Here is a 24,185-nt window from a genome sequence, read left to right as displayed (position 1 = left end):
GGAGAAGGCACTTCTATGGTATTCTGGACCATAGGCTTTAATGGCCAATATAAGCTTCTTTACATTAGTCTAGAAATTATTATTATTATTATTATTATTATTATTATTATAACATTTCTATGCCGCCCCTTGCCGAAACCTCGGGGCGGCTTACAACATGAGAAATAAACCAGGGACCAGCATACCTCACAAAAGACTGGTGCCATGTCAACCTCCTGGGAGCTAATAGCATTCTGGATAAATTGAAGTTCCTAGGCTGTCTTCAAAGTGAGCCCTACATAAAGAGGCCGTATCTACTGAGGCCGTATTACCAGATTGCCCTTGTATGCACAACAGATCCTCAATTTACAAGAAAGTATGCTGCTAGTGTATCAGCTGAAGCTGTCAAAAAAGCATACAGCATGTGATGCCACTGTGCAGCTCTGAAAAAGCTCTCATCTCTAGCAGATGCTCAGTGCAATCTGAAACTCATTTTCGTGGAAAGTGTGGCAAAACAAATTCCCAAGTAAAGCCATAATAATAAAGTCACAAGAGCACAGTCTTAGCAATTAGAAAGAGAGGGTATTTGTTTAAAGATAGAGATGTTGTTCTCATGTAAAAGCCTAAAAATTCAAATACCTTTCGAGACATTGATAAGATCACCTTTTCTCGCAGGAGCAAACATGGCTATATTGGGTTTCCTTAAAGTCCCAGCTTGTTCCTGCATGTAATCATGGCCTGTAACCAAATCTGGGACTTCAATGAACCAAATTTGTAAGACAGACTGAGAACAAAGCAAAGCTATGGCTCATTATTTTAATGAGTTTCAGTACACTGAATGAGGGCAAGGGGCAGGTTTTCCATGTTCAAAGGAGCTTGGAGGAAATAATGCAGATGGACAACACATCAATGAAAAATGTGTACTTGCAAGTTACGCTTTCCTAAGGGGAAAAGGGCCCAGAAGAAATTCAAGTTCCATGCCCAAATGATCTGAAACCACAATAGTCTCAGCTGGCTGGACTCATGCTCCCAAGGGCCTAAGAGGTGCAAGCCCGTGGGCCACAGTGACTGTCACATGAAAGAAGAATTCGAGTACATGCCCGAGTCCATTTTCTCAATAGACCCAGTGCGCTTACTCCTGCAGAACTAGGACATACGACCACCTCCTTACTCCTATTTCTATCTGAAAGGAGCCTGACCTGATGAACAAGTTTCTCTCTTAGTTAAAATCAGTTAGCCCAGCCTTTCCCAAACTGCTGCCCTCTAGATGCTTTGAACTTCAAGTGCCGGCAAACCCAGCTGGCATGGACAATGGTCAAGAATGCTGGGAGCTGTAGTACAAAACAACTGCAGGACACCGATTTGGAGAGGCCAAATTAGCCTATCTACAACAGGCACACAGACGTATCCTGATGAAGAGCTCTTTAACTTACGTTGTCCCATTTGCTTCGCCAAACCGTTGGTACGATGAAGGGCTGGAGAAGTTGCTCGGGCCGTCTGGGGGGCTGCCATCAGGAGTCACCTCTGTTGAGCTGTAGTCATTGTAGTCCTCACTGCACAACCTCCTGGTGGACATGGTGACTGTGGGAAAAGCAGGATTAGATGCCATCGTTCCTGCTAGCTCCACGTCTCCCCCAGGGGCTGCTGTGGGCTTCACTGCATGGGCCTTCTCTGGATGGGACATTGCTGCAGTGCAAGTGTCGTGCTCCTCTTAGTGGAGCAAGTTCTGCCTGGAGGAGTTATATAGCACCACACCTCCTGGTGTACCTGAGGAGTGGCAACAGCAGCACTCTCTCCTCAGCAGAGAACTGCTTTGGGATCAGCACTTTACCTATAATTATCACTAGAGTTGAAGTATAATCCTGTCAAAGTCCAGAACACCCACACTTTCCCCTGAAGGCAAGAATAATGCCCCATATTGATTTGTTCAGCAATTAAGACTACCATGAACATGATCGGCATAGGCTGACTGCAAAGCGTGCACCGGTTCTTCCTCAACCATCAGGATAAGAGGCACATCCCACACACAGAACAGGGCGGCAGAAGTCAGTGTCTGTTTCCTGAATTCTGCAATCTGCCTGCAAGGTATACTGATGACACATATAGAAAAAACCAAGGACCTACATATCTGTCACAGTTTAAACCACCAGGGCCTGCGATTTCAGGAACTAGAAGATCAAAGTATGCAACCAAAATTATGCAAAGACCCAAAGACTGACTTCTCCCTTCCATGCACACTGATGAACTTGCCTTCATAGAAACATAGAAACAGAGCGAGTCAGAAAGGGCCTCTCAGGCCATCTAGTCTGACCCTTGGCTCCAGCCTTCAAAGGTGGTGCTCTGTCTACTTCTAAATTTTGCAGTAACTTCACCCAATTTGGCCTCCAGGTATTGCTAATTTAAATGAATAAATCTTTTATACTTGGGGAGGGAACACAGCTTGCAGGATTTTCCAAAACCAACCCCCAGGAACTCCTGGTAAGGCTAGGAAAGAATCCTGCCTGAAACCCTGTCGAGCCTGCCTGAAACCCTGGGCTAAACGGACCAATGGACTGACTCTAATGTGGGTGGACTCCCTCTCCACCATAGGTGACCAGGAAGCCCAGTGCTGTTTCTACACAGCAGCTTGTTCTTCACATACAAGCCACCCTGAGAACCCATGGGTTGTTTTAGGGTTGTTCATTCCCATGCTGGTTTATTGCGTCAGCCTAACCTGGCAAGGCAATTTCCTCAAGGGTTGCAGAGAACAGCTAAAGAACTGCCCAGTCCGAACATCAAAAAAATAAAAATAAAAAAATCCCATGTTGCTCTCTTTTCATGATCTTTCCAATGACTGCCCTTCCAGCAATGCCAAAACAGCACCTTGGAAGGACTGACACTTTTTTCATGGCCCCCCCCTCTCTCTCGTGCTAAAAATGTGCAATTAGAGTTGTAGTTATTTTCAATATTATTTTATCAATTTTGCTCAAGTGTGTATTTACAGCTATTCAATATGCTTATTGCCATGAGGTTGGCTAATTTGCTCACCATTGCAATGAACCAGGGGAGAAATAACTGGTTCTTTATTAACTGGTTCTTTAAGAGAAAGGAGGGACCGAGAAGCGCAATACAAACGCACTACAAATGGGGAGTGGGAAGACAAAGGATTAAGGTCGGGAGAAGGCGTCCCCTCCCCTCAGTTATAAGTGATGAATGGACACTTCTCTGTGTCCTCCAGCTTGTTAACATTTCCCTGATTCTCCAGAAGTGGTAGATATTAACTCCCTGCTACATTTTTATGGCTCCTTTTTAGAACAGTTACTGTGGTTCCCTGACCGTTTCAAAAAGACCACAGAAATGTTTGCAATGTAATGGCTGGGAAGTAACTGAAGGGGAAATTTATGTACCTTCATTAACTGCTCTGTTACCACAGGTACACATATTTTTCCTCCATTTACTTCCCAGCCTTTAAATTGCTGCCGATTCCCCCTCCATTAACTCCCAGCCATTAACTCCTCATGCGTGTGCTTGCGGGAGCTAATACCTCCCACTTTTGGAGCAGCCAGAGATTCAGGGAAGCATTTAAATGGTGGAAAACTGTAAGGACTGTCAGCACACTTAAAATTGTGAGGATTACATTGCTAAGAGGAGATATTGTTCCTTTCACCATTGCTTTTGACACAACTTCTTTTGCCACTTTTATTGATGCTTTACAATTGACAACTTGGAAATTAATTGGACCCTGACAACTGTGAGCAGATGAGTTTATATACAGTCTCGCATCGTCCATCGTCCATTTTCTAACAACTGAAACAGACAAGGCTACTCATTTGAGATAGCCATAAATGCACACTTGCAAAAGACTGACATAGCAATAAAATAAAAATTATGAACATAGTTGCACTTTTTGAGACTTCAAGGAAAGGCAGTGGTCAGTTAGATTAAAGGAGGGAGGGGTGATTTCTACAAAGGCCCCTGAGATAAGTGCTTGAGCCGGCGGAAAGACTGAGGGGAAGGAGATGGAGGCGACCCACACTATGCCCAGTCATCTGGCAGGCATCCTGTGGGTTGTTCAGAGAACAGCCAGTGCACTGTGGCTTATTTGCAAGCTGGTTCAGCATGATGGTGAATGCATCTGGTATAAGGCAATTTCCTGTGTCCTTATTCCTGGCACAGATTATGATCTGTTCCTGCTCTTAATGTCATCTGCGCCCAAACAAGCATCCAGCTTCCAAAATGTGCCTTTTAACTGAAAGAAAAACCATGCAGCAAAGCAAGAATAGAGGCACAGAAAATGTTTTTTGCCCAGGGAGACCAAGATAGTTCGAAGATACCCAGCACGCACCATAGGACTGGGTGGTAATGGACTTTAAACTATATTTCATAGTTCTTTAAGACTTTACGAGCTATAAACCTAACATGTATAAAGGAAGAAGTGGGTGATATGCAAGTGAACACATTAAATGCATGCATGAAGTAGACGCCTCTGAAGTAGCATTGCTCCAGTTCAGACAGCGCATTCCTGACCCTCCAAACTGCAGTCTGGAGGATGAGCTGAGTGCTTTGTGACAGTGAATCCATCCAACTACTACTGCATCCAAACCTGGACACTGCTTATACATTACTTCATGAAGTATTTTTCTGTTTCATGTCTCGGGCAAGAATGTGTGAGGCCAGAGAACTACTGACTCGGGCATTCTAAAGCACGAGCCGTACCGGAAGCACAATTTCTGTCAAGGGCCAAAGGCAACAGCGAGTGCTTTAGAGCCACAGGCCTACTGACAGCTTCTCCCACTGCCAGCTGGATGCTGTTCCTCTTGAACTGCGAGACCACTCACTGCACTTGCAAAATGGAGCCCTCGTGCTTTTCAAGTGGCATTTTATTGGGACTTTACTGGCTTCTAAAGAGGCCATAAGGTCTAGCTACTTTTTGTCCTTGTATTTACTTCAGTGAAATTTATAGCCAAGGGGTATTACAGAGGAGACAGTGTTCTAACCTTACAGCTGGGAACCAGAGCACTGGCCCTTTCTCTCCTGACCTCTCATAGCCAGCTGCACTCCAAGGACAGCAGAGTGGGAGTATTCTCCAGCAGCCAGAACACAAGGTATTCTGCAGCCACTCCGACCCCCTTTCCTCCCCCTCTGAAATGCCACTGCTAGATAGCCAAAAAGGTTACCTAGAAAAAATGCAGAGCAGCAGAACAGAGAGGTGAAATTTGCCTCTGCCACTCCATCCACCCTGCATTGGATGAGCATGTGCTTCTAAGTTTGAGGGCTTACAGTCATCTCCATAGGACTGTGCCATAATATGGTAGTCCTAGCATCATCAGGGCCTGCTTACAGAGGTATTGCCTAACCTAGTTCAGAAATCCATTCAGTACTGTGACCTCACAGCTGATCATATGCTGATTGACAAAAACAGCCAACCATTATTTCACAGATTCAACCATAATTGGCATTTTTGGTTCATTATAACAGGTAGCATGGTATGTGTGTGTGTGTGTGTGTGTGTGAGAGAGAGAGAGAGAGAGAGGGGGGGGGGGGGGGGAGAGAGAGAACGAGAACTATTTTGAAAGAAGATCTAACTAATTCTACTTCCTAAGGGTCAGATTATCTGTTTCCCAAATACAAAACAAAAAACCATTCTACTTGATGACCTATTAAAACATGACAGCCCCTGCAAGGAACTCAGGCTGAACTTGCCACACCACTCACATGTTTTGTCAGAGGATGAATGTTTCCTGTCCATGGAAGCATTGTTCATAGAACCATTATTCTGCCCTAGGAAGTTTAAACACCAACAGTACTATAATCTATGTTCAAGATTATACAGAATCCATTATTAGGTGGGTGAATGATGTTTTGCAAGACTGGGAAGACAGTCTTTAAAAAAACCCTTGCCTTGTCTCAGTTGTATTGGTCTGAGTGCCAGACCAGGAAGTGGAAGGTCCAGGTTCTTGTCCTCGCTCACCATGAAACTTACTGAATGACTTTGGGCCAGCCAGAGACTCTGAGCCTCACCAGGTTATTGTGAGGATAAAGTGGAGAAGAAAAGCATGCCGGTTCCCTCAGCATCCTTGGAGGTGGAAAAAGGAAGAGTGTAACTGACATAATTTTAGAAAAAGGAATAATAACTGCAGTGAGCCAGGTCCCTTTCTTTCTTCAGTCTTATCTCTCTGGATAACCATGTTGCTAATGAGTGTTCTCTGCAAATTCTCTGTTCTCTGACCATCCGGAAACCTCGGTAGCAGACAGGATATAAAAGTTTTAAAGGAATGAATGCCTGATTTAGCTAAGGCAGGAAAGCACTAAGAAATTCACAGACATCCTGGAATGTGAAGTCAAATGGGCCTTAGGAAGTCTGAGCAACAACAAAGCTAGTGGAGGTGACAGTATTCCAGCTGAGCTATTCAAAATCCTAAAAGACGATGCAGTAAAAGTGCTACACCCAATATGCCAGCAAATTTGGAAAACTCAGCAGTGGCCACAGGATTGGAAAAGGTCAGTTTACATTCCGATGCCAAAGAATGTTCAAACTACCGCACCACTGCACTCATTTCTCATGCAAGCAAAGTTATGCTCAAAATCCTACAAGCTAGGCTCCAGCAGTATGTGGACTGAGAACTACCAGAAGTACAGGCAGGATTTTGAAGAAGCAGAGGAACTAGAGATCAAATTGCCAACATACGGTGGATCATGGAGAAAGCTAGGGAGTTCCAGAAAAACATCTACTTCTGCTTCGTTGACTATGCTAAAGCCTTTGATTGTGTGGATCACAACAAACTGTGGCAAGTTCTTAAAGAGATGGGAGTACCAGACCATCTTATTTGTCTCTTGAGAAACCTATATGCAGATCAAGAAGCAACAGTGGGAACTGGACAGGGAATCACTGATTGGTTCAAAATAGAGAAAGGAGTGCAGTAAGGCTGTATACTGTCACCCTGCCTATTTAACTTATATGCAAAGCAGATCATGAGAAAGGCCGGGCTAGATGAATCACAAGTTGGTTATTGAGAAATATCAACAACCTCAGATATGCAGATGATACCACTCTAATGGCAGAAAGTGAAGAGGAACTAAAGAGCCTCTTGATACGGGTGAAGGAGGAGAGCAGAAAAGTTAGCTTGAAACTCAACATTAAGAAAACTAAGATCATGGCATCCGGTCCCCTCACTTCCTGGGAAATAGAAGGGGAAGAAATGGAGGTAGTGACACATTTTATTCTCCTGGGCTCCAAGTTCACTGCAGGTGGTGACTGCAGCCAAGAAATTAAAAGAAGCTTGCTCCTGGGGAGGAAAGCTATGGCAAATCTAGACAGCATACTAAAAAGCAGAGACATCACCCTGCCAACAAAAGTGCGTATAGTCAAGGCCATGGTTTTTCCAGTTGCAATGTATGGCTGTGAAAGTTGGACCATAAGGAAGGCTGAGTGCCGAAAAATTGAGGCCTTTGAATTGTGGTGCTGGAGGAGACTCCTGCGAGTCCCTTGGACTGCAAGGCAATCAAACTGGTCAGTCCTAGAGGAGATCAACCCTGACTGCTCTTTAGAAGGCCAGATAGTGAAGATGAAACTCAAATACTTTGGCCACCTAATGAGAAGGAAGGACTCCCTGGAGAACAGCCTAATGCTGGGAACAATAGATGGCAAAAGAAGAAGGGGATGGGAGAGAATGAGGTGGCTAGATGGAATCACTGAAACAGTTGGCGTGAGCTTAAGTGGACTCCAGGGGATGGTGGAGGACAGGAAGGCCAGGAGGAATATTATCCATGGGGTCATGATGGGTCGGACACGACTTCATGACTAGCAACAACAACAACATGCAAGTCTTTTGATGTTATTTGCTACTCTTTTGCTGACATCCATTTGCTGAACGTCATCTGGCACGTCTTCTGGTCTGATGGTATATGTATATGTCCATCAATCCTTAGGAGTAAAGTGATGTTACTGGAATTCTAATTCAGTGTCAGTGTTAAATGTCTGATTTATGTTTCTGGATTTCAACCCTAACTCCTCACATCCTGAATCTGTGACAGTACAGGACATACTTCAGACTGCTTAGCAAAAGCATACCACAGATAAGGTTTCAGTTTTGCCACAAAATTCAATGCAAAATTGTGGAACTACTTTATGGTGGGTTTGGCTTACTTTCAAATGCTCCATTAAACTGAACTTGCCAAAGGATATTAAAACAGTATCAGTACCACTACAGACATTCAAGAAGTTTCTGGATAGACATCTGTGTGCGGTGGCATAACTTAGTCTCCTGCAACAGCAGGGGGTTGAACCAGTGGCCTTCTGGCCCCTTCCAAGTCTACTATTCTATGATTTCATTAGGTAACCCAAAAGGGACTCTGTCCCATTATCACCATATAATTTATAACACCTATGCAAGCAAGTAACACTCTGATTACTTGCAGAAAATGGCAACTTAAATAATCAGTTGTTGGCATAATTAGCTGGTTATCAAATCATGGGGGCACGGGAAGAGAAAACCTTTCCACAAAGCAATTAAAGTGCAGATAACTATACAGCTGTGCCACCTACTTTGCCTACTCATTATCAGTTACATCAGAGGTGGACCAGAACAATCCATAACTAGGTACTACAATCTAGATAATGTTGACTAAGATAGAGTTCTTTCCCCTATATCTGGCACAATGCCTTGTTATAATTGTACCAGAGCTTTTCTCTTTTGAAAAGAGGCAATAAAACTACCAATAATTAATATGGCTTCTTGTAGAGATTGCAGAGTAGCAGCAAGTCTAAAAGGCTAATTTGACTGCAATCAGCAAGAAAGGTTGCTAGAGAAGGTAGAATCTGGAAAAGTACTGGAGGAAAGATTACAACCTTAAAAAAGACAAATGTTTGCAAAGATCAAAGATCTCCATGTTCTGTCCCTTTTTGACCACTGAATTACACATTTTCATTGCTTTATGCTTCAACTCTTGCTAAACTGTAGGTAATTATTTTCATAAATGCAGAGTACTGAGGGCTCAGCAAAATTTTTATTTGAATTCCAGAATGTCACCCATGATATGAGGATTTTATTCACTTGCTCACCTTCTAGCGTGATATATGTCACCTTCTGTAAGCAATGTCCTTTTTGTATTCTGGGGTAAAAAGAGCAAGTATCTACCAAAAAGGACACAAATCTGCCATCAGAAGTAGGAATATTCAAAAATTCAGTGGCAGAACACTTCAGCCACACCCCCCCCCCAGATGCTCTACCAATGATCTTAAAGAAGCCACTGTGGAGCAAAGAAACTTCATAGACAGAGTAGAATGAAAGGTTGCTGAGTCTGAATTCATTAGCGGGTTTAATTCTATCACCAGAGACTTGAATCAAGATAAAATTTATTCATCATTCTACAGGCCTTCAATGGCTTGCCTTGTGACAGGACATTTATATTCTTAACAACAATAGCACAGTGAATGACCAGGGCTAATCATGTCATTGTCACTACCTTCTGATTTTAATTTTCTTCATTGTTTACAATTCTCCCTTCCTCCCACACCTGCTCCACCACTTGCACTCCACAACATGAAACTCTATTACACTCTGTGCATCAGATGAAGTAGCATATGATTCATGCAGAATATATTTGCTTGTCCTTAAGGTGCCATGGAACTCTGATGTTAATACAATAGCTTTACCATCATATCCTTCCTAATATAGTGAAACTTAAATAGCAACCATAAGAAAACAATAACAACAACAACATAGCTTTGCTTCCTTGTAAAGTTGCTACTTCTTACAGATATTCATTGCTACTTACAGATACTCTTTTAAGCAGTTATTTATCACAAACAATAGGGCCAAGAAGGTCATTACTGATTTAATTTACATTATATTTATAACTCAACATGATTTAGATAATCCTCCTCCTCCGCCTCTCAATCTTATCCTAACAACAGCCCTGTGAGGTAATTTGAACTGAGAGTCCATGACTGGTCCAAAAATCACCCAGTGAGTGTGTAGCCAAGTGGGTAATAGAACCTGGATCTCCTGGGTCCCAATCTAACAATAGTACATGGCTCTCATTAGCCACTGCTAGTCATTTGGATGCATTAGTAAGTAAACATACAAGTAGTATTCATAAGGCAACATATAAGTATACAAGTAGCAATTATAATGCAACATATATTTGTGGATTTGCTTTACAGAGGATGGTTGTGAAAAGTTTCCACATTATTGGTTTTCCAAACAGGTATGCACAGACACTTTTTTCCACGTCAAGAGGTCTTTCTGCAACCGCCAACATTCAGGAATCCATTTGGATCCTGCTCTTGTGCATGATTCCAAAACCAATGCAATCTACACATGCGAAGAGATCAAGCATACCTGCCCAACCATGCCTGCCCACCAAATTGTGGGTTGAACAGAAAGCTGCTTTAGTTACATCTCAGCTCACCACTGTCTACACTGACGAACAGGAATGTTGCAGAGTTTTGGGCAGAAGTCTTTCCTGACCTAATTTGGAGATACCAGGAACTGAACCATGACCTACCCATACATTATCTTTCCCATCTGTGTCCATACACAGAAGAATTTACCAGCGCAATTAAAGTAACAGCTAAAATCCAAGGTCAAGCTCCCTTTAGTATAAACTCACTTAAACTCAATCCCCCTAGCATCTCTTTACCGTTTCCCAGTGAAGCCGTGTTTATGAGCAACTATTTATTCTCACACATTCAGAAAACCTCTGTTTAGTGCCTGTTGCTATCTTGTTTGTCCATCTAATGTAAAACAACTGGATTGCAGTCCTGTCATGCAACTTCATTTATTTAGGGAGTCACCCTCCCAAACAGAAAATGACACATTTACAACCCCCCTCCCAACCTGTGATTCTCTAGTCTTATGCATGTTAGGCAGAAAAAAAAGTCTTACAACTCCCAGCATGCTCCAGATGGTCATAATGTCCCACACATTCTCTGATTGGATCTTTAAGGTTAAGTACACCATTAAAAACTTGAAACAGAAAAAGCAGGTATTTTTACCTGCATATCCAAGTAAAATTTCTTTTCCTCCATCTTCCTTCAGAATGCATGCCCAGCTTTTTCTTCTGTACTATACTCTGGAGTAAACTACCTCTCATCAGTTCTATATTCAATGCACATTATTCCAGACAAAGAGCATCATGAGTGTAAGATTAACCCCTCCTACGTAAGCCTAAAACCTCCACACGTATTCCATCACGGCACACGCAAACTCTGTCATTCTGAAACACGGACTCTCTTTCCGGCTTCCTCCGACAGCCTCCCGAGTGCACAGCAGTACAGGCACGCCCTGGATTGCTCCCGTGTTTTTATCAACTGTCCAGTGGGAGAACCTCGGTGCGTGTCAGTAAGATCTGATTTAGCTATTAAAGTACGTACTTGCCTGACAGTAGCACCTATTAAAATACATAGGATGAGGGGGAGCCAGCAATACAACAGAGCATCTGACGTGCCCCAGCTCCCCTATTCCGGGGTGGCGACTTGTGGCCCTCCAAATATTGCTGGAGTGCAACACCCATCAGCCCCAGTCAGCAGAGCCAAAGGGGAGAGATGATGGTATTGCACTCTCCCTCATGCTACCCCTCACCAGACCCGCCGTCCAGCCAGCACGCACCATTGCCAGCCCCCCATCCATACTCACCAGCCACTGATATCTCTCCTCCTTTTCCCTTTCACCGGCTTTCCATCTTGGCCTCTTCCCGGGGCAGGTCATCTGACTGGCTCGCCTTTCTCTGATCACGTGACCAGCCGGCTCTGCCACAGATACAAAAGTCAGCTGACTTCGTAGAACAGCGTGCGGTGCTCCTACGACGACGAAGGATTTCCGCCCAAACAACCCGGGCGTCTCGGAAGGCGCAGGCGCAATCGCGATGTTCGAGCCGCGTTGTGTTGTTTCGGCTTGTGGCGAAGTTCGCCGCGGAGACGGTCGATGGTGTGTTGGCTGCGCCATCTAGGGGACAGTGTGTGTCTTGCACCAGGAGAGCTTGCGTGTTGTTTTCTTCCTGCCGCTGCTCCGATAAGAGCCGGCGGACGGACGGACGGACGGACGGAAGGGGACACGCAGGTATAGATGGCTCAGATTCAGAGATGAGAGGCTGGAGCAGAGGTGATGGTAGGGAACGGTCCATTCACGATGCAGCCCCGCGACTCTAGGATGCCGTTTGCCTCACCACCGCCCTGTTTTGCACAGGCACTTGCTGACATAGAGGGACATAAATGAGCTCTGTCGCACCTGATACCCCCGGACTACAGCTGGCTTTTTGTTCGCATGTGCTTCCGCTTCTGCTTGAATCTTTCTCCCTGCGGGCTTTGCTGCCTGTTCACACAAGCCTTCTACCAATATACGCTTCCTTAGGAAACAGCGTTCTTTACACAGACACACACACACGGAGTCTAGGAGATACGTGTGCTAGTATATGTGGGCTTTTCTTTTCTTTCTCTTGTTGGCCTGTGGGCCTGAGCCTTAGGACGCAGCACTGCCCTTGAATGGTTTGGTAGGAAAGGAGCAGAGAGCACACAGCTTTTCAAGAGGAAGGCGCACTCAGGACGAAGCATCTCTTACAGCTGCAGGAGCAACGTTCAGGCCTTCAGGCCTTACTTCATTCTAAAGTTGAACTGCCCTGCCATGTTGTTTTGGTCAGCTTTTGAATTGTCTAAGGCTAATTTTATTCTGCAGATGTTTGTAGTTGCTGCTAATGCTCTAGATTCTAGCACTTACTATGCCAAGCATGTTTTAACATATGAACTGCCCTGGGGCCTGAAAAAGAATGGAATATAGAGACCCACATTTGGTAACACAAGCTGCTGCCTGACTTTGGCTATCATGAAAGGTCAGAAAATGTCTAGCAATTGAATTTAGTATTATCACATTTTGCTGCCACAGTGAGTGGGATGACATTTTTTCTCTGGTGGCTTGGAAACTCACCACTGTGCACCTTCAACTGAGTTTGTGGAGTAGGAAGTTGTATTTGTTGATCATCTCAGGGAGAAATGTGCTTTGGCCCTTTGACAAACATATATCAAAATATGCCTTAAAAGCAGTCTTAGGCTTTCGATTGCTTGGCTGGTTGAGAACTGCTGGGAATTATGGGGCTTTTCTTCCTTATGAACATGCTCAAGAGCATTTAAAGTGCTGTGATCAAATCTAGGGTTCAACCTTCTGTTCACACAATGACAAGCTAGCTGCCTGTGGAAACCCACAAGCAGGACATCATCATCGTCAATTTCTATAGCACCCATAGCCAAAGTTCTCTTGGTAGTTCGCAAGATTTAAGTCACCCATCCAGATGTCAACCAGGCCCAGCCCTGCTTATCTTCCAAGTTAATCAGAATCAGGCTATATGACAGCTATACGACATGAATTCAGTAACATCTTCCTACCTATGCTCCACAACCACCATACACAGACGTGCTGCCTATGATACTAGAGGTAGCATATAGTCATCAGGATAGCAGCCATTCCTGTCCTCCATTAATTTGTCTAATTCCCTTTTAAAAGCCATCCAAATCACCAGGAGGTTGAGCAAAACACGGCTTGTCCTGTGCTGTTGCTAATCTCAGCCAGGATTGCTGGCAGCCAGCCGCGTCCCTGCCTGACCAGACCCTGAAGTGACCTCTGCCAGCCTAAAATGACAGGCAAAAAGAGCAGCGAAGAGGCCATCACTCCAGCCAGCTTGTGAGCTGCCAATGAACACAGCTTGTCTGCTGTGCATGGGGGAGCCTCTGACAGGGTACATTGGGCTGGCTGTTGTCTGCCAGATCAGAAAGAATTCTTTGTACAAGTTTCAAGAACTTAGGCTTAAGATGTTGTCTTCTGAGTTTAAATATACAGAAGTTGTCTTCTGTAATTTAAATACAAACTTATGAAGGCGTTTAAATATTTTTAAAACTCTTGTCTGTAAATGTTCTAAGCTTTGTTATTCCATTGCCAACTCAATTTCATGGTGTGGTATAAGCCCTTGCAACCCTCTGAAACGTTTATGTGCATGGTCATACATAATACCAGTCAACAACAAAGCAATAGAAATTAAAAGATTTATTAAAGGTCTCTGGATTTATTTCAGTCTGAAACTGGACACCACAAAATAGATCAGACATTTGCTGATAAGCATATGGAATGGATAAAGTGTGAGAAATTGTTAGAGTTTGATTCGAAGCCAACGCAATCAACAGAAAATCCATTATTGCTTACGAAAGGCAGCAAGTTCAGGAGGACAAAATAAAGGCATTCACTAAAAAACATGTTCCATATAATGATCCACAGGGTTGTGTCTTGCATCAGGACAATCCAAAACCATATTATTTAAGGGGCAGGGGTTGTTTTAGTAGCAATCCTATGAAAGCACTGAGTAGTACTAGCAAGTTGCCCGCAACCCATGGCACAGCCCTGACAATTTAAAACGCTAAGCGCAATGGTGATAGGCTGCTGAGAAGCTACTATGCAAGGCAGTACAACAGTGGTCTTGTACACATACCTTGGAGGCAGTGCTGCATTGATAATCAGGATCTCTCTTGCATGTGTAATTTGGACACAATTATAAGGAAGATATGGGGCTATTGTGTCATGCAAGAGTTATCATGAAAATGTGGAGGGGGCTCCTAAACAATAGTATATTCTTATCTGCCCTTTGACTTTTACTCTGGACTTGGGCATATTAAGTGCCTTTTAAAACCTACTCAAAGAAATGCAGCCTCTTCAGAACTAATGTGGACTATTACTGCTCTGTACACTGTCTTTTCGCCACTTTCTCCAAGATAAATTATATTGTTTGGATAAGAGGGGAAGATAAAGAACGTGGTGCACAGTGGAGATGCATGGGACTTAAAAATATGCTGGGTATCTGGAATGACTGAATAGGTGAAATGGCACTAGGATTTGACATAAGATATGCAGTCACGACATCCAAACCATATGAAATGTCACAGGGTAAGTCTAGGGTTGCTGTTACTACACAAAAGTCCCTGAAGACTTAATACTAAAGGCAGAGTTATATTGTCATTAACATCCAGGGTAATAAAATCTTTGTAACACAGAATACAGGCACAAATTCGTAACTCTGCCTGTAAGGTCTGTGTAAGGTCTTACTGGGTGAGGAGGAGAATATGGGGTAGAGAAAAGATTGTACACAATACTTGTGTCTGTCACATCAGGTGGTTAGAGGACAAGGTCTGATGAGCCTCAAGCCAAGCAGGAATAACTTATCCTTAGTCTAACAATTAATCTCGGCTCAGTGTTAACCACCTTATCAGCATGTGTTGTTGTTTTTAACTATAACAGTCCAACAGCAGCACATGTAACATGTACCAAGCAAAACTGGTACATATGCATCTCACGTAACTGCATACCTGGCACAAATCCCAAAACAATTTGGCCCAAGAGGAGTCAGGACACAATACTCATGGTGCCCCAATGGCTATTATATGGCATAGTAACTAAGAATCTTCTAGTTAAATCTTCAAATAGTCTGGTTAATACCTGGGTAACTCATATTCTAAAATGGCATTGCTTTGAATGTTCATAAACCAATCAGGCTGCTTAATGCAGAGCATCTCTCCTTGAGAATAAAAGGTGTGTTTCCATCCACACTCCTATCATAGTTGGGTTCTTTCGCAGCCAGAAGGTCAGTAATCATCTTTTCTTCTGTGACTGGTCAAGAACAAGAAGAGAACATTCCTATACAGATGAAGACATGCCACTTTGCCCAACAATACCCACACAGTCCAGAGAGATCTTGAAAAAGAGCTGCAAGCATTGGTTCCTTTTCAGAAATGTTAGTAGTATCTTATGGTATACAAAACTATTAATAATTATCAGTACAGATTTTCATGGTGTTTCTGCTTTTGCTAGATCCCAAGCTGAAAGTCCCACCTCCAAATGAGCCAATAAACCATCACAACCAATACATTTGCTACAGTGGGTCCAGTTAAATATGTACATTAGGGTCACGTCTTACATTTTGTTATTCGGGGATAGAAGGCAGTCTTTCTCAAACCTTTTGAACGTGCCCATTATTCTTTCATGTTTGCTTTGCCTTCTGGGCTACCTCTACACCAAACAGCAGCCCTATGTCGGAAGGTTTTTATGCAAGTTGAGGGAGCATGGCATGGTTTATGGTGTGCAGGGAGCGGACATTAACGTTTGTAAAAGCTGACAGTCACCTTCCTTGTCTCACTCACATTCTTGGCTTTAATTCCCCTACTCCTAAAGTTCAACTCAGGAGGAACAAGGCTGGCTAAAATGGAGGCTGGGACCAGCTTGGGGCTTCAAAGCACCCGCTCATATCAGGGGTGGCTCTGCACAGGTGAGAATGGTCCTACCTGGCAATTCTGAGGTGTGACTCAAACACAGAGCCTGATTTCCCCCTCTAGTTGCTCAGGCCACCCACTATCACACACGTCTTGCCAGTTTCTCACATCCCTATCAGAACCTGGAATGTAGGGGGATCTCATGGTATCTCAGAATGTATAAAGATCATGGAGGATATCAATATTCAGAGGCCTCTAGGCTGATGACTCTGTGACCACCATTGGAATATGCCAATGTATGTGGGTCACTAGGGGGTCTAAATGAGAGGGTGCCATTGTGCTCGTGTTCTGCCTGAGGCCTCTACACAGGCCTTTGTTCATCCACTGTGGGAAAAGATTCCTATACTGGACAGGCTTTTGGCTGTGCTAACGCCTGATTCGTGCACATGCCATATTACTGCATGCTCACATTCTGGGAAGCTGCACTCTGGAGTATATGCAGCCAAATAAGTAGGATATCACTTGTGCAGTAAGTATTATACATCCCACACTCCCCAGCATTCTCATGTAGAACAAATATCCAGTGTGACATGGCTCTAATCCTAATCAGACATCTACATTTTTAGTAAAAATGTTTCTGAGCATTTGTTCATCAGGCTTTGTGGTATCTCTGCATAATTAATAGCCATCATGAAAGCAGTGCCTATAACCCTTCCCCTTAAGGCTGCAAAGTGACTCTCTGTATTAGTATCAAAGGGACGAGGAGAAGAAGCAGGAAGGAAGAATGGCACTCAGTATCAAGGAGGCATGTCTTGGGGTCCTATCAAAACCACAAGTTTTCCGTATGCAGGGAGAAGCTCAGCTTGACGCAGGAAAGCTCTTGGTCACCGTTACTCAATACAGCTTTAATCTTGTAGTCCCCATTGGTGAGGAAAGAAGGCAAGCCAATATTAGGTATGAAGAATTCGGAAGGAGGCAAGTTGTAAGAACCCTGAAAAGGGGAAAACACACACACAACACTATCAACCAATATCAGTGAACGTCTGTGTTGTCCATGCTTATCTATCAGAGCATACTTTCAGTGGCAATAGGCAACACTCAACAGGCTGGGCCTTTAAGGCAGCCTTCCTCAACCAGGTACAGACCTGATGTTTTGAACTTCAGTTCCCAAAATCGAAGCCAGTAAGGTCAATGGTCAGGAATGCTGCTAGTTGTCTCTTTAAGACAAAAGCCTATAAATGAGGGTTGATACAAAGGGCCACAGAAATTATCTCGTTCAGCAGAAGGTCGACCCAACTTGCATGCTGAAAGCAACACATTCCAGTATATCAAATAGCTGGAACTTATCAAATGAGTAAGATGCTATCTTTTGCATCTAGAAGCAGGTGTGTCAACAGCTGTAGTAGACACTTTCTTGTTCCCAAATCTTCTCAGTCCCAAATGTTGCCTGCACATTCACCAAGTCTTTCAATAAGCAAGGTACAAACTATGTACCTCAACTTAAGACACACAGAGCTGCTAGAAGTAGCCTTGTAGGCCATCCTTGTCAAATTAGTACTGACAGGATGGGAAAGACAAAGAGATGGGATGGAATTTTGAATTTTGAAATTTTCTGATTTCACAGAAAATCCAGCTATGCATTAGAGAGATTTGTTGCTGTTGTTGTTGGTCGCGAAGTCGTGTCCAACCCATCATGACCCATGGAAAACATTCCTCCAGGCCTTCCTGTCCTCCACCATCCCCCGGAGTCCACTTAAGCTCACACCGACTGCTTCAGGGGCTCCATCTAGCCACCTCATCCTCTGCCATCCCCTTCTTCTTTTGCCATCTATTGTTCCCAGCATCAGGCCCTTCTCCAGGGAGTCCTTCCTTCTAATTAGGTGGCCAAAGTATTTGAGTTTCATCTTCACTATCTGGCCTTCTAAAGAGCAGTCAGTAGGTTGATCTCCTCTAGGACTGACTGGTTTGATCACCTTGCAGTCCAACGGACTTGCAGGAGTCTCCTCCAGCACCACTATTCAAAGTCCTCAATTCTTTGGTGCTCAGCCTTCCTAATGGTCCAATTTCAGAGAGATTACTTCTTCCCTTTGCACTTTCATTCTTTTACTGCCTCAACCTGGTGTTCTCCAGACACTTTGGACTACAACTTCCAGCAACTCATGATTATTGACCAAGCTAGTTAGGGGTGATGGGAGTTCAAATCCAAAACATCTGGAGAGCACAAAGTTAGGGAAGGCTCCTGTAATGCATCATTCATCCTTATTTTTTTTTAAAAATGCATGTGTGGTTGAACTCAGATGTTCTTCCATAGATTACAGATTTTGTAATGTTAAAAAATTTGTAATCATAAAGTTTACCTAGCATGCAAACAATAAATTTGCAACAGCTTTGAAGATGTTGGTAAGTTGAACAAAAGTTCTGCTCTGATGAGGCTGCACATTTCAAAGCAATTCTGCCTTTTCTGATAGCCACAGTCTCCATGGAAAAAGTCAGTGAGTTGGATCTTGGATTTGTCTTCTATGATCAGAAAGGGCCTGCACCCAGTTTTTCAAGCATCCCCCTCTCCCATGCAACAGCTCACCTGATTTAGTAGAACCCCCTGAACCTCTGCGTAGCGTTTTCAGGGTGCTAGAGATGGTAGTGGGGAAGTCCACTTCCACCAGACAAGCTGCATCTGCCTATAAGGGGATCCATCCAGTGCAGGGAACTGCCATTCCTAAGTCAGGTGCCACCCCCTCCCACACCCCCCAAGCCTAGTAAACAATTGAGCAATGACTGGGCTTACCGCTTTGAAGGGGCAATGACAAGGAATGCCAACAGACTCCAAGGGTTCTGGACATTGCTGGCCTGGAGGGACAAGCAGGTCCAGTTTGGCACAAACATCGTCATAGACACAACTCCCGAGATCATCCATACAAGGGATTTTTATCCATAGCTCACCAAGCCTCTTCTCCAAAGTGACATTTGCCTAGAGGTAAAGATTACATGAAATGTTAACCCAGCCTTCCACTTTCCTCAGGAAATTCATCCCTCCACCCTGATTGGCCTCTCTTCCACAATGTAATACTGGCTGGTCAGTCTTCTGATGGGCTGTTCAAGTATCTGACTGTATGCCACTGATAACACCACACATTTTGTGAGACCCAAACAGGCACTGAATCATCTTTAAGAAGTACACCAGTAAGTTTAAATCCACTGACATGTAGGACATGTGATGCCCATGATACAGTACTCCAGAATAAACAAAATGTCCACCAATAATGCATCCAAGTTATAAACATTGCAGATCTAATTTCTATAAATTGGATGCACTGTTTGTAGTCATTTTATTTCTTTATTTTCAGAGTAATAAATTTGATCCTTACCTCAGGCAAAGGAAGAAGGTAATAATGCAGAAGAAGAGTGATTATGCACCATCACCGAAGGCATAATGAAATTATGTAATTCACCATTTAGGTAGAATATGGTGTTCCAATAAAAGGCATCACCAAAAGCCAAGATTAAGGAAAATACATTCTTCCATTACAGTATTCTTAAATACTAATGTTATAATGAAGTAACTGTGACAAATTTAGCAATACAGCTTGTAACATAATAGGCCAATGTTATAGTATTTGGGTTTTAATTTTTTACATTGATATATTTGATATTAAGGTACATTGTTATACCATTATTAGGCATCTGTACTAAAGTGCATTTACCTCAACTTTTCCATTTGGTTGATGGTATATTTTCTTATTGCGTCCCAGTATAAGGCAACTGCTGTGCTACAGCTATAATCTTGAGCAGCCCTTCCTAACCTGGTGCCTTCTAGGGGTGCTGGACTGCTGCTTGAAGGATGCACGGAACTGCAGTCATATGCAAATTCAGGCAGAAAAAAGGCCTACAATTCCCACCATAGGCAAAGCATTTCCTCCACCACTGAGCTAAAGTCACTTCCCTGATAGACCTTTGATGACCAGACCCTGAGGAAAAGCTGCTTCTTGGTTCCCAGGAACATCTGGGTGGCTGGTGGTGACTGAGGGTGGTTTGGTCTGGAGGCAGTTCTGATCAGATTCAGGGATGGAGCTCTTACTTCCTTAGGTACCACAAAGTCACCACAAAGTGGCAGTAAGGAGCACGGAAGAGACACAAGGGACCAAACCGAGCAGAGCATTTCCTTCACTACTAGTGAGATCAAGAGCATTAGAGCAAATTCTCTTCCCCACCTCTACCTGCCCTCTAGGCTTTCCTATACCACAAAGCCATTGTGTCAAGTTCTGGGGGTGCTGGTGGGGGGGGGGGGGGCAATGATAAGGGTAACTGTTTAACCCTTTCCTGTCCATTCACATCATCGCTCACTACTTTCCCCTCCCTTTTGTTATCTCCCTTCCTAGAGATAAAAGGAATGGAGGGGGGACATGTTCATGCAATTGAGAATGAATGCCTGAGAAAGAACGGCTTAAACAACTCCTCTTGGGCCACCATGCTGCATCTGCTGCATAATCTGCATGGATACACATGTATACACCTGGGAGGGGTTGGGAGGGTGTAATGAAGCACAGAACTCAATCCCGCCATTACAATGCAAGCATGGAAAAACATCCATAATCATCAGCCAACTGGCCTATTGCCTTCTTGTCTCTGCTGACACTAAAAGGGAAAGCCCTATAAATATGCAATTCAACTAGGCAGTAAAAACACAAGCAAGCCATCTGGCTCCAGCTGGTTCATACTCGGGTCCTTCTCCCACCCATCTGCTAGCGTGCGCAGAGTTCACATCATGACTGCTCAGAAGGCCAGCCAGGTTGCGGTAGCAAAGGCTGCAGCAGCCTCTTCTGCTTTCACTATGGCTTCCGGGAACAGCTGAGGTGACTGCACTTCTGCTACTCACGAGACATCAAGCTGTTCTCCATGATAAGGCCAGAGAAGAGAAAACCAAGCTTGAAGAGTTCATCTCATTCCAGCAAATGGATGTGACTTGCACTTCCTTAGATCAGTATCTATATCTGAATATCGTTATACTTTGGATTTCACACTTCTCGTTTTGCAATTCTCAGCTCAAACAACACATTATTTTAGCATAAGGACTGAACAGAAATGCACTGTTTGGGAGAAATGTATTTTAAGTAATTTAATGCAAAGTCTTCTGTTTTTAAATTGTAGACTTGTGCAGAAAGAGGATAGAACAGACTTAAGAATGAACACATGTCCACATTTCCAATGGGCATCTATCAGAAATGGACTGACCCACCCTCTCTGCAGAATAGGAGAGATCAGCATGGCCAGGAGCCCCAAGACTGGCTAGCAGCCCTTTGCCCCAGTAGCATCTGTCAGTTTACATGGCACATTCCAGAAGACCAGAGGCATTCAGGAGACTGTTTGGTGTCAACACTGCATGCATTTTACTTCTAAAAGGGCCATAAAGAGTGCCTTGCCCAAGAACTCCCAACATCCAGGCCCTGTCACTGCATTGCTGGGTCTCCCTTCTAGCAAGCTCCCTCACTTACTTTGCTCTCTGTTGGGATAATTGTTCAGAAATTCCCAGGAAGTAGCAATGTACTCTTACTATATAGCACATGCACACGGGAGAATGCTTAGTCCCAGCTCAAAGGATTTCCTTCTATAAGCAGGTGTAACTTTGGTAAAAGTCCTGAAACAGCATTGAAGAGGATATGCAAGATAGTTACGTTATCTCTTGCCACACTTCTGCTGCAAAAAGGCAGCAAAATGCAGAAGTTTGGGATGTGAAATGGATTGTGCACACATGCCCCCCTACATCAACTATCTCACAGGTTGCAAATGTGATGTTACTTTTGAAGCTGCCTCCTACCTATTCTTTAGAATGTCTCCATCTACTTAGATAAATCAAAGTGTTCAAAGTTTCACAACATTCTCCTCTCCTTTACCCTGACACTATTCCAGAAAGGTGTGTGCTTTTTTTTTTTTTTTCTTTTGGGGGGAAGGGTAAAATAGGGAGATAATTAAGGCTAAGACTTGTAATGGCAGACTGATTTGTCATGACATGTGTTAGCTTGGACTGAGTATCAGGTATGCCCTCCTCCCTCCCTTGCTGGAAGCAATTCCCCATCTCATTTCTTGGTCTGAGGCAAACCTCAGTTTGTCATCTTGTCCAAACGGGCCAACTATGGTTTGTGCTTGTTTTGCAAGACGGAATAAGAAGCTAAGCTCAAACCCTCCCTCTGAGTTCATGTCCCTGCAAAACCAGAAGCCATCCAGAGAATCTGTACCAAAAGAAGGAGTAAGCAGGAGAGTGAGCGAGAGAGCTTCTGTGTACTCAACAGTTTCTTCTTCCTGTTCCCTCTTGAAGCCCCTACATTCCCCCACTCCACAAATCACCCCCTTCTTGTTCCACAGATGGAAGTCTTCTACCAGCACAGCTATACTGGCTGGATTCCACCCAGTTTTTAAGAAGGATTAAGGGCTGTACTGAGGCAAAGTCCTTTGGTCACAAGGGTGTTATTTTCTTTTCTGCCAGTTCCCTGAATGTCATCAGACATTTAGTCTCTGTCTGCCTCAGTTTTTCCACACCTCAAAAAACAGGAGCCACCAGGCATCAAAGTCAAGCTGTGAAAATTAATCTGCAAGATGGGAACAGATCTGGAAATCCTGAAAATTTACATCTAAGCTACACTACAATCTATCTTCTCAGGCTTGAGGTCTGAATTGCATATATATTTTCTCAGGACTAACATTCAGATGACTTTATGAATGGATGGACCATGTCAGTCCAACCAAAATATATGGGGAAAAATAGCTGCTCCAGGCTACATTACAGGCATTAGATCTAAGTTTTTACAATCTTTAAAATATAAAGGCATTTCATTTCTAAAAGTTTTGAACCCTTCAAGGTTTATTTATTTAGAGATTTTGTATGCCGTCCCATCGCTTAACGCCTCAGGACGGCTTACATAAACAAACAAACATGATACAAAAGATACAAATTATACAAATTAAAAACCAGAATCATTCCGGCTGCAAATTAAAACCTATAGTTAATATTAAACGTTGTTGAAATATTGTTTAAATAAAAAGGTCTTAGCCTGGCGCCGAAAAACAAGTAATGACGGTGCCAGACGGACCTCTCTGGGGAACAGGTTGTGTTTTTCCCTTTTCCCCAAATGCACTTACCTAGAATCAAATGTGAAACTTAACATAGTCATATGTTGTTGCTGAACAGGGAAGGATGGGCTTGGATTTAATCCTGTTTCTGCTAACAGGCTGAGAGCTGGGTAGCTAAAGCAGGAACTTGAAGTCTCGGAGTGCTTCGCACAAGGTTACATATAAGCACCTACAGAACTGCATGAATAGGGAGATTTTTTTCCCCTCATACTACTAGAACCATCTTGTAAAACCAAATGATGGGAGATTTAGAACAGCTAAGAGGCAGGACCCTGCTCTTAGATGCATACTAGAGGATACTAGTCATAATGGGGAGAATATATATATACACACACACACGCGTGCGTGCGCGCACGCACACATATACATATATATTCCCTACATTATTGGAGTCAGTATGCCTCTGTTTAACATAGAAACAGAGCGAGTCAGAAGGGGTCTCCCAGGCCATCTAGTCTGACCCCCGGCTCCAGCCAGCTCCGCTCACAACATGCCCGCCATGTGCATGTCATGCCCACATGCCCGCCATGTGCATGTTAACAACAATTTGCTGCCATTTTATGATAAACCAAATGGCTGCCTAACTCAGCTTAATGCCTGGGCCTCCCCACTGGAGTTAGCAATGTGGCTTCTTTAAAATATTAAGGAGTAGGCAGGTCTAGGTAATACTCTTGCCTTCTTTGCCTCTTTTCCAACTGTGCTATTTTGAGGTTTCGTATTTCTGACTAGTGGTGATTGTCCCTTAAGTTCACACATACCTGGGTGGTTCACATTTCACATCCATTAGGTGGCACTTGTTATAATTAATTAAATGGATCTCTGTCAAGGATGTGCAATTTTTGACTCACCAGATATTCTGACC

At 43.6% G+C, this 24,185-nt stretch overlaps 2 protein-coding genes across 2 annotated transcripts in view; both read right to left on the bottom strand.

Annotated features, from left to right (window-relative positions):
• The window catches only part of LOC123035759 (proton-coupled amino acid transporter 1-like), a 45,385-nt gene extending 32,834 nt beyond the window's left edge, over positions 1–12,551 (bottom strand). Inside the window, exons 1-2 of the mRNA XM_044454289.1 lie at positions 11,598–12,551; positions 1,413–1,560 (exon numbers count right to left, since the gene is read on the bottom strand). Coding sequence (XP_044310224.1) covers positions 1,413–1,555 — 143 coding nt within the window. The 5' untranslated portion in view covers positions 1,556–1,560; positions 11,598–12,551. The remainder of the gene's footprint in view (positions 1–1,412; positions 1,561–11,597) is intronic.
• A 1,425-nt stretch (positions 12,552–13,976) lies between these two features.
• Positions 13,977–19,861, bottom strand: GM2A (GM2 ganglioside activator). Its single transcript, XM_044454614.1, has 3 exons — positions 19,835–19,861; positions 18,987–19,169; positions 13,977–17,192 (listed from the first exon to the last, which is right to left on the bottom strand). The coding sequence occupies exons 1-3, from the start codon at positions 19,859–19,861 to the stop codon at positions 17,025–17,027; spliced, it is 378 nt and encodes a 125-aa protein (XP_044310549.1). The 3' UTR covers positions 13,977–17,024.
• Between the last annotated feature and the right edge of the window lie 4,324 nt (positions 19,862–24,185).

This window comes from Varanus komodoensis, unplaced genomic scaffold (genome assembly GCF_004798865.1).
Source record: "Varanus komodoensis strain SLA01 unplaced genomic scaffold, ASM479886v1 scaffold7_3, whole genome shotgun sequence".
NCBI lineage: Eukaryota > Metazoa > Chordata > Lepidosauria > Squamata > Varanidae > Varanus > Varanus komodoensis.
Note: the sequence above shows the minus strand (reverse complement) of the source record. Positions and strands in the feature narration are given on the sequence as shown.